The following is an 18626-nucleotide window of genomic DNA, read 5'->3' on the forward strand; positions in this document are numbered from 1 at the left end:
GAGCCACCCAGGCGCCCCCCTCCCCCCACTGCTCTCATTTTAAGCAAACACAGTATTAGGTTTTAACAGGCACTCAGTTTTTATAATAAACAAGTATATTTTCCAATTTAACTGACAGCTACACACTAGTATCAATAATGCTTCACTGATGTGACTACGTCTAATTCAATGAAACACAAAACCCTGGGATTTAGATGAGACTGTCCCTCTGAGCTTCATAAGAGGTCTTTTTAGTAGTTTATATATATATTTAAATTAGGCTCCAATGTGAAACTTGAACTCAGGATCCTGAGATCAAGACCTGAGCTCAGATCAAGAGTCAGACACTTAACTGACTGAGCCACGCGGGTGCCCGTTTATTAAGAGATTTTTAACCACATGCTCATTCAAGTACATAGTGGGCAGTTTCTAAATGAACAGGCCTTTGAAAAGTTGACAAAATTTGTCCTGCCTTATTTTGGGTTGACTGCTAGAAAGACTTGTGAATAGATGATCATAAAACTGAGATCATGACATATTGCTGGAGTCTGGGACAATTATGAAACTGTCATGTGATAAATCCAAATCAGACCCAACTCCTCTCCCTGGAAGCCTTCATGTAGTACACTGCCTAGGACAGAGCCTAGCTAAGGGTAAGCACTCAGACACTTTCTGGACAAGTAAGTGTGTGAAAATAACCCAACACTTGTATAACGAGTGGTCCCTTGTCACTTACCCTCACCTTATTAAAAAACCAATGAGCAACCCACGTGCGAAGCTTTCACAGATGTTTTGAAAATCTTTTTTAAAACATTTATTTATTTGGTGGGGGGCGCCTGGGTGGCTCAGTGGGTGAAGCGTCCACCTTCGGCCCAGGTCGTGATCCCGGGGTCCTGGGATCGAGCCCGGCATCGGGCTCCCTGCTCGGCGGGGGGTCTGCTTCTCTCTGACTGCCGCTCCCCCTGCTTGTGTTCCCTCTCTCGCTCTCCCACTCTCTCAAATAAATAAAATCTTTTTAAAAAAGCTTTATCTGAGAGGGGGAGAGAGAGAGAGAGCGAGAAAGCGCGTGCAAGCAGAAGCATGGTGGGGAAGGGCCAAAGGAGGGGGAAAGAGTCTCCAGCCGACTCTGTACTGAGCGTGAGCCCCACAAGAGACTCGATCTCACAACCCTGAGATCAGGACCTGAGCAGAAATCAAGAGTCGGACGCCTAATTGTGCACGTCACAGAAGGAACAAGATCAACAAGATGGAGAGATGGTGAGTGAGCAGTAGCCTCCACTGGGACCTCCCCTGCTGGGGGGCAACTGCAGTCTCTCCTTGGGCACGCATGCTTAAGTACAGAGGACATTCCCTGCTTCCTGGGCCATCAGATGTGCCAGGCTTGCAGCATTCTTGCATCAGCTGCCAAAACAGCCACCCCACGATGGTTTAGAGCTGCAGATGAGCCATGCTTAGGGGGGCAGGGGCTGAAGGCTGAATGGTGCTCCCATGTTCTGTATCACACACGCACACACACACACACACACACACACGCACACGACAGCTGGTCGAGTCTGGATGTACCGTTACCTGTACTATTGGGTGAATGTTCTTGGCCCGAGGATGGTCCCGTCTTAAGTGGATGGTCATTTGCTCTGGCCCTTTAGGTGACCAAGGGAGATGAATGGAACAGAATCTGTGTGTTCCAGGAAAAACAACACAAGACCCTTCACTGAACGGCTCACTCGGTGACACTGGGCTGGGCTCCTGGCAAGCACTATTAAACCTTCCCACAACATTGGAAATGTACCCAGTAACACCCCTATCTTGGAGATAAAACAGATTCACGAGGCTAAATAGTTGGCCAAAGGACAGTTTATTCAGCTCCAAGATATGAAGTAACTCATTCAAGGTCATATATCTAATTAGTGGTGAAACATAAAACACATCCTAGAGTCTCCCTCTCTTTCCTCTCCTGATAACCCTGTAGCAAAAGATGTTTATCTCCTTGAACTTACATCTCAGTAGACACGCGACAACTTCACTAACATGGCAACAGCCATGAAGAATACACAAATTTGGGGTCTCCTATGACCGGGCAATGGACTGGTGAATTCGTGCATGTGGATTTGTAATCTACACCACAGGTTCCCTTCGGACTCCTCACGTGTGCTCCGAGGCATAGGTGTACTAACTCCCTGATGACATCAGTTTCGCGAACCTATAAGCGATTCCTTCTTCCGCCCCTCTCCTACATTACGGGTAAGGAGAAATGCAGCCACAGACGCAGAGGATTAAAGAAAAACCATTTTTGGGCGCCTGGGTGGCTCAGTTGGTTAAGCGACTGCCTTCGGCTCAGGTCATGATCCTGGAGTCCTGGGATCGAGTCCCGCATCGGGCTCCCTGCTCAGCAGGGAGTCTGCTTCTCCCTCTGACCCTCTTCCCTCTCGTGCTCTCTGTCTCTCATTCTCTCTCTCTCAAATAAATAAAATCTTTAAAAAAAAATTAAAAAAAAAAAAGAAAAACCATTTTTAAAAAGTTGATTCCATCGGGACATGATTAAATCGAAGGGGAGAAATCCTTAGAAAGAATCAGCCACCAGTAAATGAGACCGGGGAATGCTGTGTACAGAAGCTGGTACAAGCTGTTGGCAAGACCTCAGAACGCAGGCTGCAACCTCACTGTCAGGACAAGAATACGGAATGAATCAAATCCCAAGTATCATTCCTATGTCCGGACTGGCCGAGGCCTACGCCACGGACTTCTTAGGAACCGCACGCTTGGGGCGCCTGGGTGGCTCAGTCGATAAGCGTCTGCCTTCGGCTCAGGTCACGATCCCAGGGTCCTGGGATCGAGCCCCGCATCGGGCTCCCTGCTCCGCGGGAAGCCTGCTTCTCCCTCCCCCCCTCCCCCTGCTTGCGTTCGATCTCTCACTCTCTCTCTCTCTCTCCATAAAAAAAAAAAAAATATTAAAAAAAAAAAAAAAAAAAGGAACCGCGCGCTTGCTAGCTGGGTGTCGGTCACTTATTCTCTCCAGACCTCCGTAGTTAAGTCCGCTGGTGCCTCTCTTCCACCTTTCATCAAACGTCCACGACTCCGGATGCCCGCATACCGCTGCATCTCTTGTGCTCCTTTGCGAATACCTTGCTATGTTGGTATTTTGCAATCATATCTGGATTCACGCAGCTTTTAGGACAAAATCAGTCAATCAATCCTACCTTCCTTTGGTGCACGCTGCATTCCAACACCACAGGAGCCTTTGGGACAGCATTTCATTCAGAGACCAGGATGTGCCCTGAAAGTCCCTAAGATGGTATCACTCCCTGAGCACATTATCTTATGCTTCAAAATGAAGCCCCAACCGGGCAAGGGCCCAATTCCTTGCCCTCCGGTTTGATGGCTATCATCCCGGTAGCCGGGCTAATTCTACAAGGAGATCTGCCTGGTTTCATGAATACTGAGCTGAAGCCAATTCAAGCACAGAACAGGAAAAACAGTTAACAGCTTTAACAAACCAAAAAGACAGACCCCAACAGATCAAAGGCGATATTCTAGCAGCTGGATTACCCTCTTAAAAGTGGGAAGTTGATGTGTCTTGGAGTCCAGATTCCATGAATAAAATTCCATGAAAGGAAATGAAACCCAGAAGCAGTCAGCATGAATCACAACGCTGTACTGAACCGGTTACAAAGTGTCTGTGGGAAGACAGTGAATTTTCTGGAAGGCAGACCCCAACCATGGAGCAGCCAGGACGAGGTCTGAGGCAACAGATGTCAAATCTGGGTTCAAGATGGCTAATCTCTGGGGAGGGATGAAAAGGGACCACAAGGAGGTCAAAGCCATGGAGAATTTTCAGAAGTACCCTGAAACACACATACATACACACACACCCCTGTGGTTCAGCAGGGAAACTGAATGATCTCCCACAGCTACAAGCAAGAACATGCATGCATCTCCTACACAGAAGAGTGAAAAAGCTAGACCCAAATAAACAGATGTATTCCATTCATATAAAGGTCAGATACAGACTAAAATAATCTACGGTGTGAAAATTTAAGATACAGTTTCTTTTAAGGGCAAGGCCCAATGGCATTCCTGGTTTTTCTTTTTCTCTCTCCTTCTTTCTTTCTTTCCTGGTTTTTCTAATTTTCTCTCTTTCTTTCCTTCCTTCCTTCCTTCTTCCTTCTCTCTCTTTTATTTTTTTAAAGATTTTATTTATTTATTTGACAGAGAGAGACAGCGAGAGAGGGAACACAAGCAGGGGGAGTGGGAGAGGGAGAAGCAGGCTTCCCGCCGAGCAGGGAGCCCCATGCGGGGCTCGATCCCAGGTCCCTGGGACGGTGACCTGAGCCGAAGGCAGACGCTTATCGACTGAGCCACCCAGGCGCCCCGCCTTTTTTCTAAATCAATCTTTTTTCCCCCCAAAGATTTTATTTATTTGAGAGAGAGAGAGCGTGCACAAGCCGGGGTTTGGAGGGGAGGGGTAGAGGGAGAAGCCGACTCGCTGCTGACGCAGACCCTAATGCAGGGCTCGATCCCAGGACTCAGATCACGACCTGAGCTGAAGTCAGACGCCTGACCAACTGAGCCACCCAGGTCTGCCCAGGAATGTTCTATTTCTTGATGTGGTAATGAATTACACACCTGTGTTTGCTCCAGGAAAACTCATCCAGCTGTCCGAGCCATTTGGTCACTTTTCTGAATGCAAGTTATGCTTCACTGTCAAAATATACATATTAACAAATAAAAGGTACCCGCCATCTCAAAACAAATCAAACGGCAACCACATTCCAAGAACACGCAGCAGCACGTCCCCAACAGTTCCTTTCTAGATGGAATCAGCTCTTCCTTGGGGTGCGGAGCGGCACCTCCATATACCACGACCATTGTAACACTGGCGTCTGGAAGCTACAGGTCAAGAACTGTACCAAGTGACAGGCCAGCTCATTCCCTGGTGAGAGGCCTAGGGCCCCTGGAGTCAAGGTTATGCTGACTGATACGAGGCATCTCAGCAGCAGCATCAGGAAACCAGGATGCGGCCTCCGGTTGTAGCCGTGGGGGGACCTGAGAGAGCATGGCCAGGGGAGCTGATGCGGGGGATGCCACAAGAGAATATTCACAGGGAGGGCTGTGGGGAAGCAGGAACAGAACACCGCCTCTTACGGCGCCTTCCAGAGGCCTGGAGAAATGGTCAGCTGAACATGGTAGGGTTCCTGGTTTATAGATGCCCATGTCCAGCTTATGGTGAGGCATTAAGGTGAGGCACAAATTTAGCTCACGTTACTGTTTCCCTGAGAGTAATCTGAAAACATCAGTGAGTCTTTAAGAAATAGACACCCATATCATCCGTTGCCTTTCATGACGCAAGTCACTAAATAAATGTGCTAGAAAATTCATATACACCCATATCAGCCACTGTCTTTCACGATGCAAGTCAGTAAATAAAATGTGCTAGGAAATTCATATACATCCATATCATCCATTGCCTTTCGCGATGCAAGTAACTAAATAAATGTGGTAGAAAATTCGTGTACAGTTAAACCACAGAAGAGCTCCAAGGACTCAACATTCAGTCCAATTCTTACAAGGTTTCCTAATCTCCTGGATGAACCCTGAAAAGGAGAAAGTGAGGCCCCCCCCCCGCCGCCTCCACTCCTGGACACGGCCGGTAGAGGCCTAGGAGCTCCCGGGTCAGTCTGCCCTGTGGCCAGGGGTCTGCGAGGCTCACCCTCTGTACGGGGTTAAGCCGAGCACAAGACAGAGCATCTTTTCTCTGCAGCCCCCTGCAGAGCTCCCCACCCACTTTACTGGCCAGAACAGAAACCGGTACCCACTACCAGAACAGTAACAAACCCATCGGACCACCCCCCAGACAAGTCTGGCCACCGCCCCCCTGCCCCCACCCCCCGAAGCTGGGCACAGGGAGAGGCCTTTCCTCCGGGGAAGGAATAAACTGAAAGCTCTCGGGGGGGCAGCGTGCATTGAAGGGGCTGGGATTCTGGGTTGGATTCTAAGACAGGGTGAGGCGTGGACCACTCGAGCGGCAGGCAGTTCTGGGCAGAGGCAACACGTGAGATGGAAGTGGCAGGCCGTGGCGGGTAGGTCATAAAAGGGAAGAGCGCGGAGAGAGCTTTCTCCGTGGGTGCCCAGCTGAGAGGCGGAAAGGCGGGTACCCAGTCTATGGGGGGGGGTGTGTGTGTCAGGGGGCGGGGTTTGCTCAGCCACTTTGCCAAGATTCTCATTCAAAGTCAGCAGTCCACGAAGAAGCCAGGACAGTATTTAGAGCAGGGAACTTGCACGAACAGAGCCGGGCTCACAGATGTGCTTACAGCACCTGGGAGGAGTGAGCAAGAAGAGAGTCGGGTTGGGGGGGGGGGAGGGCGACTTTAATCCTATGGACGGGGAGCCAAGCGGGAGGGCAGGGACCAGGGTGCAGACATACCTGAGACGGTGCCGCAGGGGGCGACCTGGGAAGGGCGGGGGCGAGTGTAGAAGCAGAGCTTAGGTCACCGAGGGAGAAACCTGTGGGGCCGAGGGGCCGCAGAGATGGCAGGGGAAACAAGCCTATACGGTAAGGCATCCTCTGGCAGCCGGGTACGGAAGGCACAGGGGCCACACGAAGGCACAGGGGCCACACAGAGTCCCTCGTCATCCCCCGTCCCCGAGGCTGGACCGCAGCCGCCAAGCACGATGTTGAACTCCCGAGGAAGGGAGGCTGCAGCACAGGGGGACACTGGAGGCTGGAGGAGGGGGCAGAGAAAGGCAGAAAGCAAAGTGACCTGGAGCCAGGAAGGGCTGACATCCAGACAAAGTTTAGCCCCTGGGCTCTGAGCCCTTTCAACTCTGGAAGCTTCCACCCCCTCATCCTTCCCGACAAAGAGAGACAATAAAAGCCTTTGTTTTCAAGAAAGAAAAAAAAAAACCAAAAAACATCTGGGAGGAGGGGTTGCTAGCTTGAAGTGACTCCCCTGCAGTTTCAAAAGCAGGATCGGGGGAGATGCTTTGGAGAACTGTGACCCAGTCTGGTTGCTCAGGCCTGCTCCTTAGTCAGGATTTACGGGTTGCTCTAGATCTCCGAAACTGGCTGGAGCAATATAATATGCACTTGGTAAGCAGTCTTTTTTTTTTTTTTTTTTTTAATTTTTTATTTACTTATTTGACAGTGAGAGAGAGAAAGCACAAGCAGGGGGAGAGGGAGAGGGAGAAGCAGGCTCCCCACTGAGCAGGGAGCCCGATGCGGGGCTCGATCCCAGGACCCTGGGGCCAAAAACCTGAGCCAACGGCAGACGCTTCACCAACTGAGCCACCCAGGCGCCCCACTTGGTAAGTAGGCTTGCAGAGTAGGTGCCCGGGAAACACTTGCCAGATGAACAAATGAAGACTGTTACCTACAGATGGGCTCACCTTGGAAGAAAGCGAAGAAACGAAAGCAAAAAGCAGAAGGAAGAGCCATGGCTCTATATTCTTCCGCAACAGAGCGAAGGTCAGCAAACAGTGGCATCGAGTCGCTTTCCCCAGCAACCAAGGGGCCCGCCAAACCTAAAACGGCACAATCTGGCTCTGAGAGATCACTTCCCTGACTCCTCCTGCGCTGGCGAAGGAGATCCATCTGTCAACCCAACAGAACAAGATCTGCCCTGACAAGAGACCGCTTGCTGAAGTGGAAATAAGATGTACACAGCAGCATATCCACTCACTCAATCCCCAACACTATTTTGAAGCCTAAAATATTTTAGTGTACAGAATGGGCAGGATAAATAACATAAATACAGGACATGCTTGGCGGGCTCTCCTGTCTAAAACAATCACCTCTACAAACACACAAATAGCACCGCAGCATGGATCACTGATTCTCCCCCCGCCGCACCCCCCATACCCTGATATTAGTCAGCTGGGGCTGCTATAATAAATTCTACAGATGGGGTGGCTTAAACGATAGGAATTCATTTCTGCACAGTTCTGGAGGCTGGATGTCCCAGATCAAGGGGTCAGCAAGACTGGTTTCTCCTGAAACCAATCTCCTTGGCTTGAAGACAAGCCATTTTCTGGCTATGTCCTCACATGGCCTTTCCTCTGTGTGTGCAAGAATCTTTGGTGTCTCTTCCTCTGCATATTAGGACACCAATCAGGTTGGACCAGAGCCTCATTTAATTTTGCTACCTCTATAAAAGCCCTATCTCCAAATATGGTCACATTTTGAGGGACTGGGGATTAGGGTTTCAATATATGAATTTGGGGGACAACATTCAGCCCATACCACCACCCCACCTGGACAATTCCAGTAAGAAAAGTTTCTTTGCCAAAAAGCTTCAGAAGGAAATTCATTGCTTTTCCTCCCCTAAAAGTGTCACCATTTCCAAAGCATGGAGGTTGTGAAAAATCTTAATTTCTAGCATTAAGAAAACTTGGAAAATCGAAGTAAAAAATATCACAGGTGATAAGAATGCTGCTTTACCTCTGTGGTCTTCCTTCCAGAAAACCAGAACCTCGGTCTAACCATGACGAAAATATCAGACAAATCCCAGTAAGCAGAGCAGTCTATAAAACAGCCAACCAGCCCTGCTCAAAAATGGTCAGGGTCAGCAAAACAAGGGAAGTCTGAGAATTTGCTCACTGTCAAGAGGAGAGTCCAAGGCAAGAAGATGAAACATAATGTAGCACCGTTTGGAGGAAATCCTGCAACACAAAAGGACATCAGGGGGAAACTAAGGAAATCTGAAGAAAGTATGAGCTTATTAATCATTATCAGTATTGGCTCACTGACTGGGAAAACTTAGCATCATAACATAAAATGCTGACAACAGGGAAGCTGGGTGTATGGTGTACAGGAATATGCTCTGTGTCAACTGTGAGCCCTCTCTGTCCATCAAAAACTCTCCGCGAAATACAACTTTTATTAAAAGCAGCAACGGCGTGTGTGCAGAAGCCATGCGAAACCAGCCTCATGAGTGACCAGCACTCTTCTCCTGTCTGGAGACCCCACGAGCTCCTGTGTTCCTGAGAAGTGGGGGTGGGGTGGGGGGTGGGGCGGACAACACGCCATCGGTATTCTTCCGGGCACACTGGGTTACGAGCCCCCACCAGGCGGATGGATGGCGCCCTGCATCTCGCAGGACAGGGTCAGGCGGATGGATGGCGCCCTGCATCGCTTTAGACTCAAGGAGAGTAGGTGGGGAGGGGTCTTCTGATTCACTCTAAAGAGCCCACCAGGTTTAGGGTTCAAAGTCATCCAGCCACTACGTATCAGGCTGTGTGAATCCTCTCACAAGGACCTTAGGACAGGCCATGTGCCTACTATGGCTCAGAGGAAAAGTAAGAATATTTCAGAGAAATTCCTCCGAGTCCCACATGGACCATCAGAAATTTGTTTAAATAAAAAATGTATCACTGAGTAGAATGGGTGAAAAGGGAAATGGTCCAAACTCCCTAAATTTACATAACTTTAAGAGGAACTGAAAGAAAGAAATCCCAGGAAGTCATAAATCGGGGAAATTTACAACACAGAAGGCTCATGCTGCCAGATTACCGAAGCACACAGACACAGGCACCTCACACCCCACTCAGCACCAGGATCTATTTCACCACAAAGATCGCATCCTGTGGCCCGGCAGAGAAAACTGATCATGTCTGCACATAACTCCTTCTGGAGGACCCGCCGAGAGTGCCCAGCAATGCCGGAAAGGAGAGCACAACAACCCAGACCCCACTCTTGCGGCCGCGGCCGGGATAGGAGGCAGGGGAACAGGCACCAGGAGCCGTCGGGGCGAGGAACGACACAGCCAGCATCTCCCACCTGCCACACGGCACACCAAAGACACATCGCACTGTGGTTCTTCTACCATCCACCTCCAGGATATTCTCCCCTGTCCCCTCTCCCCTCTTGCTCTTCCTGGGGATTCAAGATGGCCCCAACCGAAAACTCCACGGGGCTTTCATCAGCCACCACACAAGCCAGGCGGACAAGGCATAAGAGACGCATCAGAAGACAGTACGATAACTTGGGCACTATCGCATGCATCATAAAAATCCTTTTGCACGCGTACAACTTTACCATATTCACTGCAGTGGAGGCCGTGAAGAATTCCTAAAAGAAATCTTTCTGTTTTCAAAGAACCCTCGCTGGAAAAGCCAAGTTGTGCAAAGTTGTGCACAACGTTCATTTACTTTCTTAAAAATAGCTATTCAGTACAGAAGAGTTTTACATTATATAAAAGTATAGAGAAGTGTGTGTTGGGGGTGGTGGGAGAACACTCACCCACATGCCCTAACTAAAAAACATTTAACGTCTTGATATACTCAATTTTTTTCTCTATGTTGCGTATGCAACTTTAAATTATATGCGTTTGCCCTCCTATAGACGCCTTAAATAGCAGCCCGGATTGCTGTAGGATAGTCACAGTTTGAATAATTACATAGAACTCTGTATCTGTTTTCAGTTAGCAACTGTGGAAATGGCAGCAACAGATTTTAACCTTGAGGTTAAATTAAACTTTTTCTCATCTAACCTATGCATAAGAATATAGGATAGAAACCAACGCTACATGGGACTTCAGTTCACAATATTTTCTGTATAAAAGACAGTATTTTCTGTATAAAAGTAATATACATTCTTTCAATTTTTAAAAGACTAGCATAGCAAGGGGCCTTAGAAATGGTCCGTGGAAGACGAACCATGAGAGGCGAGGGACTCTGAGAAGCAAACTGAGGGTTCTAGAGGGGAGGGGGGTGGGGGGATGGGTTAGCCTGGTGATGGGTATTAAGGAGGGCACGTGCTGCGTGGAGCACTGGGTGTTATGCACAAACAACGAATCATGGAACACTACATCAAGAACTAATGACGTAATGTATGGTGATTAACATAACAATAATAATAATAAAAAAAAAAGAAATGGTACGTGGAAATTAAGATGTGCAAGGCTTCATGGAGCGGAGTTCTTTTTCCAAGCTGACATCACACCCCGTCATCACCTGCCACCTTCCCCTGTCCTTCTGGTGGTGATAAAACTGGGGCCTCCAAGGACCTCAAATCTGGTAGAAAATAGGTCTTATCTCAACTGGACAAGTCAAGGTTGAGGTTAGAGCTCTGTGTCACTTGGTGTAAATACAGGAGTCAGAAAAGGCACAAGCCTCCCCCCACTCAGCCGGTTCCCTCATCAGCCTGGAAAGGTACATTCGCAGACAAGGGGAAGGGTCTGTTCTCCTGTTGGCTCTCCTTTCAGTGATCTCCTGAAAATTAGCCTCTGATAGTAAGAGAAAGAAAGAAGCCCACGAGCACCTAATGCATGACGTGCCGATGCAACGCTGCTCAGCGAAACAGAGGAGTGATGGCTGTATTTGACAACACGGGTGAGCTGCAGAACAGTCATTCTGAGCGGGAGATACCAGCCAGACACGCTCACCCCGACAGGCGATCCATTCCTAGGGGATAGCAGACCACGCGCACAGACCCAGAGTGACAGCAGATCGGGGCTGGGGGTGGGGGTGGGGGCTGGAAGGAGAGATATGACAAAGCAGCAGGACACTTCTGGGGTGATGGCTATTGTTGGACAATGGTCATGATGAGTTTCACCGATGAATACATAGGACAAAAAGCTACACCGAACTGTTCAACTCAACTCTATTTCTTAAAGGCTTAAAAAAAAAAAAAAATTCCTCTCAAAGGACTGTGCAAGGCCTCATGGTCGGGTTCTAAGCAGTTAAGAATCGCGTAACGGGGGGGGGGGGCGCCTGGGTGGCGCAGTCAGTCGAGCGTGCGACTGCTGGTTTCGGCTCAGGTCGTGATCTCAGGGTCCTGGGACCGAGCGCCGTGTTGGGCTCCACGCTCAGCACTGAGTCGGCTTCAGATTCTCTCTCCCTCTCCCGTTCATCCTCTCTCTCAAACAAATAAATCTTAAAAAAAAAGAAAAATCACATAAGGCTGCTAAGAAGAGTTTCAGTTGTCGTTTTCAAAATAAACTCTCAGTCACTTGTTTTCTGGAGGCCTGGGGGTGCCACGAAGCTCTTCAACTTTAGGACCAGCCATACTAATAAAGGAAGTTTCCCTCCAGACTGAGTAAGGATATGTGGGTGACAAGAGAAGACCACCAATCACTCAAATATGCCACACCCAAAGCACAGGGGACCAGGGGAAACCGCCACCCCCCCCCCCACGGCACCTCATTGACACGGAAACTCCACACCTCTTGGCACACAGGACACACGGCACACACAGGTTGCTGGGGCCCAGTACACCAGTTAGGAAGTGACATAATACTCGACGTAATTGGATACTGCTCCATGAGGTCTATCAACAGCAAGAGCCTCCTGGTGAAATTTCAGTCAAGAAAAGGATGCCACGGTTTTAATGCATCCAGTCCTGTTGTCTGGTTTCTGATTTCCTTCCGTGGAAGGCTAATCATTGCCCCTGTAGTGGAGGACTGCTCTGGTGCCCACATGACAAAGCGGAGCCTGGTTCAGGATGAAGTGCCAGCCCTCTATGACCACTACATGCAAATGTTTTCCAAATTAAGTCCGGATATGGAGGGGAAATTATCTTAAAATTCTCCTAAGGTTTTTTGTTTCCTTCTGGCTCGTTTAACCGTGGGGGGGGGGGGTCTTATGGTTACACTGTAAGTTTGAGAAGAAACAAAGGATCTACCGTGATGCACTGCTTGCCATTCTAGATGCTTTTGCGCAAACTACTTCAACTCCTAGTAGTCAAGACTTGATCTATGTTGTGGGGTTCGTAAATCCCCAGGCTCCCGCTGAGACCTGCGGACCGCAGGAAGATACACCGGTCGCGGCAAACTGCTTTGGAAGGGCCCGTTGTCCCGGGGGTCAGGCGAGGAGCCCGCTCCTGTACTGAAATCCTGCCCTTACTCCGTGCCCTACTCCGTACAGAGGTGCAAGGGACGGGTCAACTCTGGTTCTTCCACTGACCAGCGGTGACCCCTGTCACCCTGCGGCCTGCGAGGACCAACTGCTGAGCCCTATGCAAGACATCCGCCCCCCAGCGCGGGGCCGAGGAGGACTTGGGCGCCCTGCCGCATCCGGGACCCCATGAGGAAGGAGCCGGAGCCCCAGGGGTACCGGGCAGCAAGCATCTGACCACCTCGTACCAGCTGCACACCACGAACAAAACAGCTACACAAAACGCAGAGCTCGGTCAGAGGACACGGCCCGCCATCACACAGATGCCTTAAGCTGGTCTCTACCGCAGCAGGGCTTTTCTTGCTAAGTTCATCACACATTCCACGCTTTCACGAGCGCAAGACGAGACATGTGCACACCACACATTTTCGGAAAAAACTACGTAGAGAATATGCCTCCTGAAGCCGCTCTCCATTTAGTTGTCAGTTTGATGAAGCTGGGGATTTTTCTCCACATTACAAGAATTTAGAGTTACTTCCTGAGGTCAGCGAGAAACGACATGAGACACATTTTTCAGATATTTGGTTTATTAGATTTTCTAACAATCCTGATATATTAGGAGAAAAACCCCCATCCCTGCTTACCAGTGATGGAATGGCTGTTCCATGGACTTAAGTGACCCGTCCCCCCAGGCCACAGAGCCTGGCCACCTCCCCAGAGTGCCTGGAACGGGGGGGGATCCACCTGCAAGGGGGTGCCCTGGAGCGTGGGGAGGCCATGGGTGTGGCCATCAGCTGGTGAGCAGACACACAAGTGCCTGTCCACACAATGGAACAGTAAGAAACAAGAACAGCAGGGAAACAAATGCCATACTGAGACATGACAGGAGGGGTGAACTTTCACAAGGTATGACTGAGTGAATGAAGCCAGATACTGAAGGCAGGAGGCAGGCAGGACTCTCACTGACAGAAAATGCCCAGAATAGGCAAATCTGTTCGAGACAGAAGATTTGAGGTTGCCCGAGGCTGAGGTGGGAACAGAGAGGTACAAACGGTACAGAGGATCTTTTGGGGGTGAGAGAAATGGTCCAAAAAATTGGATCGTGATGACGGAGCCCTAAGCCCGAGTTTACTAAAGTCCCTGAGATGCACACTCAGGATGGGTGAATTTTATAGGAGGGAAATCGGACACCTGCCTAAACCTGTCCAAGAAAACAGGAACGGTGGGGGGCGGGCGGGCAGGGAGGGAGAGAGGAACAAAGGGAGCAGACAGCACACAGAGGAGGAAAGTGAGGGGAGGCAGACACAGACGAGCATCGGACGTCCTCAGTCATTCCCAGCCCCACTCTGCTGAGCACCGTCCGCCCGTCAGGCCCTCAGATCCCAGGAGCGGTGCTGCAAGGTAGGGCTTCCCAGCCCCGTTGACAGAGGAGGAAACGCAGGCCGGCAACAGCTGGATTTTGCCTGAACTCACCAGCCAAGAAATAGATCCAGGGCAAGGAAGACGTGGGACCCGAGGGGAGGAGGGAAAGGGGCAGCGGAGGAACGGGGGAGGAACCACGGGCCACACACACGTCCACGTGTGCCTATATACAACGCGCCCCTTCTTCCTACGGGCTTCAGGCCCTCTCCTCCAAGCAACCGCAAAGCAGAGGTTGTAAGTCGGGAAAAAAAAAAAGTGGCCGTTCAAGTCAAATTTCCCGACTCCCAGCTCTAAAACAAAAATATTAGGTCACCATGTTTACAGTATATATTCCTACTGTGTTTCTCCCCATCAGCAGGCTGTTCCCAGGGTTGACAGGATAAAACCTACTTTCCAGAGCAGAGACAACCTTGACTGGACGACCTTGACTGGCCAATGAGGACACAGGGGCGGCACACCTGCTAACGCAGCCACCCGGTTCTCTTCGTGCTGGAGGGTGCTGCCTGAAGTGTCAGAACAAATCCAGCTCGGAGCTACCTGCCCGTCAGCTCCACACCGAGGAGGAGGAGGAGGAGGAGGACCAGGGAGTGCCCGGCTCCCCGACCTCACCGGGCTGTGGGGCAGGAAACGCAGGGTTTGCTGCGCGTCCGCTGATGGCATGCAGCTGTTTGGGGACATATCTGCTCGTCTCTAGCGGGAAAACCTCCGGCGTGCCTGCGCCCTCCATCCCACAGCTCCCTTTTCTTCCTGGATGATGCCCAACTTATCCCCCGCCCCCGCCCCCGCCCGCCAAGAGTTTCAGTCAAACCAGGCACATCACCTGCCTATTTGCAGGGGCGAGGAATCCCAAGGAAGGCAAGGTAAGGTATCCCAGCAGCACACAGGGAAGGGGTTCCTTTGGGACCCCTTCACGCACAAAGGCTAGGCCACGGTCTGTCCTCCGTGTCTCGTTTCCACTCTCCTCTGGCCGCTTCTCCACTGTTCACGAGCTGTTCCTCTCCCAGCTGTTGCCTCCCTTCCCCGCCTCTGCCGTCCCTTGGCCATCTTCTCTAATCCAGCACCGTGAAGCAGCGACTTACCACCAAATTGGAACTCCAGCCCTTGCCACCCGTCCCCCAACCCTGACAGTGCCTAGGTGGGCATTTACAGCTACCCCCTGAACATCTTCCAGAAAGAAAAAGAACAGATTTCATAGGCAAGGTCGTCTACCAGATGGACGAATGCAAAGCACTGAACCACAGCCAAGTCCACCTCCCGCCTCGTGCTACGGTGTGTGGCTAGAAAGCAACAGGAAATTACAGAACAGGTGGAGCTGAGGCGCAGGAGTGCCTGGCAGGTGCCTAGAGACCGGGCAGGACTGAATGCACACAAGAGAAGGTTCCAAGGGACGAGTATCAAGACAGATAACGACACACAAAGATCAACCAGCGCGGACAAGAGAACAGACCCAGACAGGAGGTGGAGGATGAGGTACCACAGAACAGAGCTGACAGCTATCCTTTAAGACAAGGGGCAATTTCATTTTGTTTTTTTGACAAGGGGCAATTGTAGTGACCATTCTAAACAAAGCGTTGGACCGAAAGGATGGGAACAGACTTTGCATCTCAGGTAGAAACATATTTGAATAAAACCTCTAATGAACTTATAAGAGCATTTTCTGGAGTGATCCTTGTTCAATCCTGACAGCAACTCTCAAGAAGGTTTTGAAAGTGGTCTAGACCACCACATGGTATGCTCGGAGATCTTCAGCCTGTGCCCTGCTCTCTAGAATGCCAACATTACCATGTTAAAACACAGCTGGCATGGGGTCCAAAGTGCACAGGGCCTGGAACGAGAGAGCCCGGACTGGCATCGACCATTTATGAGCTTATGGCCTGGGATTAGCTATTTACGGGCTCATCTCCAGCTTCCTTATTTATAAATAGGAGTAACAGTACCTAACTAAGAGTTGCTGTGGGATCGAGTGGATAATTTAGGTCTACACTTGGCACCGAGAATCTGGTACCCAACACTCACGGTGTGATACTTATTTAGGGGTCCTTATTTTCAGAGCTATTGTGCACTACCAACCGTAGACATGAGAGAGGGCACCCAGCAATGCAGGAAGGAGAGCAAAAAACTGTCGCATCAAAAATAAATAAATAAATAAAAATGTCATTCCATAAGTAGCAGCATAGAATTGTCTGCTCCACATGTTTTTAGCACTATAGAGAAATGAACTCTCAAATCATGAAAAGACAGGAAGGCACCTTAATGCAGAGTACTGAGAAGCCAGTCTGAAGAAGCTACAATACTGCAGGATTCCAACTCCAGGACATTCCGGAAAAGTCAAAACTACAAAGACAGTAAAAAGATCCGTGGTTGCCAGGGAAGGCGGGAGAGGGATGAAGAGGCAGAGCACAGAGGATTTTGAGGGCACCGGCAGTACTCTGTATGACACTCTACCAAGATGGATACAGGACATTGCCTGTTGGTCCAAATGCACAGAAGGTGCAAACCAAGAGTGAATCCTGAGGTAAACTAGGGACTCTGGGTGATGATGAGGGGTGTGTGCAGGTTCATCTGCTGTAACAAGTGTCCCACCCCAGGAAGTGTCTGCGACAGTGGGGGAGGCTACGCACGTGTGGGCACAGGAGCTGTGGGAAACCACTCAACTCTTCTCTCCGTTTTATTAGAAACCTAAAACTGCTCTTCAAAAAGTCTTAAGAAAATGTTACCGCTATAATTTCACACCGTCAGTGCACAAAATTTAATTGGAAAAAGTACTATGTGATAAGGAAACAAATCTGCATTTAGTTCTGTATTGATCTCTGAGAGTCTGGCTGGCATGACTGTAAAAATCAGTATCCACTGCCGTTGTTTTTAGGACTCCTTAGAAGTAGTGATTTTATAATCATTCATATTAACTGTTTTTATTTATTTATTTGAAGATTTTATTTATTTATTTGACAGAGAGAGACAGTGAGAGAGGGAACACAAGCAGGGCGGCTGGGAGAGGGAGAAGGCGGCTTCCCGCCGAGCAGGGAGCCTGACGTGGGGCTCGATCCCATGGACCCTGGGATCACGACCTGAGCCGAAGGCAGACGCTTAAGGACTGAGCCACCCAGGCGCCCCATATTAATTGTTTTTAAAGACACAGCCCAAAACAGACTTTAAGGCACTGAGGTTCAGTTAGACATTATCGGGTCATAAAGCAACTGTGTGACCCTGGGGAGTGTGCATCGTCCCCGGGGACTTCTGCGTTTTCCCCACCGCACAAGGGTGTGTAACCAGGAAGTCCCTGCTTGCTGTGATGTCGTCAGGGTCTGCAGAGGACGTGAAGACGTGCAGGGGGTGTGAGCTGAAGAAAGGAGACCTACCCCCCAGGTAGGGAAAGAGAAGGAGTGCTAAGACAGTCACAGAGGGAGGGACAAGGTTTGCACAAACAGAAGAAAGGCTGACAGAGGGGGCTGGAAGGAATGCCCAAGCACAGGACTTCACGAAGGGCTCAACCACCCTCGCCGGATCTCCTCTAAGATCCTGGCCACAGCAATAAATGCTGGGTGACCCCTCCCTGCTTTCAGAACCAGATGCCTCGAGGGCTCACAAGCACGTCAGCAAGCGTGGATGGAACACCCACTGTAGCTCCTCTGGAGAGCAGACACAAAGTGCCTCCAGGGGCCCACACCTAGTGTCTACCTCGCAAAGATGCCTTGTCTGCCAGCATTCCTTCCTCCTGAGGAAAGCACCTCTCCCCTGCAGGCTTTCCCATCACTCTCCTGCTGCCTCCGCCCCACTCCCAACAACCAGGGCACACCACTGAACCCGTGCTAGGGACCACGGTCCCCGCAAACGGGGACGGTTCCAAGGCCGCCGCTGTCCACCGAGCCCTACGGACACGGAACGGCTCGTTTTCCAGGCTGGGGCGTCCTGTCCGCTGTGGAGTGCTGAGCGGCCTCCCTGGTCTCCACCCACTCAATACCAGTAGCCACCTACCCCTCAAGCCACAGCAACCAAAATGTCTCCAGACATTGCCAGGTATCTGGCGGGCAGACTCATGCCCAGCTTCAGTCAAGAGAAGAACCTCTGTGAGGCGTGCCAGGGCCTAAGGATTCCTTTCCTTCGGGAAGGCGGGCCTGTGGAATGTAAGCCCGGGGCCACCTTTCACATCCCCTGGGGGAAACATGCTTGAGAATTAAGCCTGCAGGACAGAAAACAGATAGACAGGCCTCCCGGCATCTGTATGAGCCACACCCCTCCCCACCATTACACCAGACACATCTGCAAACCCATGCAGTCCCTTTTCCACGGAGGCTGCTGGTCCACACAACCAAAATCGCCCTGGCTCTCTCCCATTCTCTGCTCCAATAACCACAGACAGACGAGCGGCGGGGGGGGGGGGGGGGGGGGGGGGGGGG

At 50.5% G+C, this 18626-nt stretch overlaps 1 protein-coding gene across 4 annotated transcripts in view; it reads right to left on the minus strand.

The window, feature by feature from the left end:
• SHROOM2 (shroom family member 2) overlaps positions 1–18626 on the minus strand; it is a 135124-nt gene that overhangs the window by 89509 nt on the left and 26989 nt on the right. Inside the window, exon 1 of one of the 4 annotated variants that reach the window (XM_073902117.1) lies at positions 6401–6570. The exons of the other annotated variants lie outside the window; for them this stretch is intronic. Coding sequence (XP_073758218.1) covers positions 6401–6538 — 138 coding nt within the window. The 5' untranslated portion in view covers positions 6539–6570. Of the gene's footprint in view, positions 1–6400; positions 6571–18626 lie in introns of those variants that run through there. 4 annotated transcript variants of the gene reach the window in all.

This window comes from Callorhinus ursinus, unplaced genomic scaffold, assembly GCF_003265705.2.
Source record: "Callorhinus ursinus isolate GAN/ISIS: 27379988/994484 unplaced genomic scaffold, GSC_fseal_2.0 scaffold16, whole genome shotgun sequence".
NCBI classification, from domain to species: domain Eukaryota; kingdom Metazoa; phylum Chordata; class Mammalia; order Carnivora; family Otariidae; genus Callorhinus; species Callorhinus ursinus.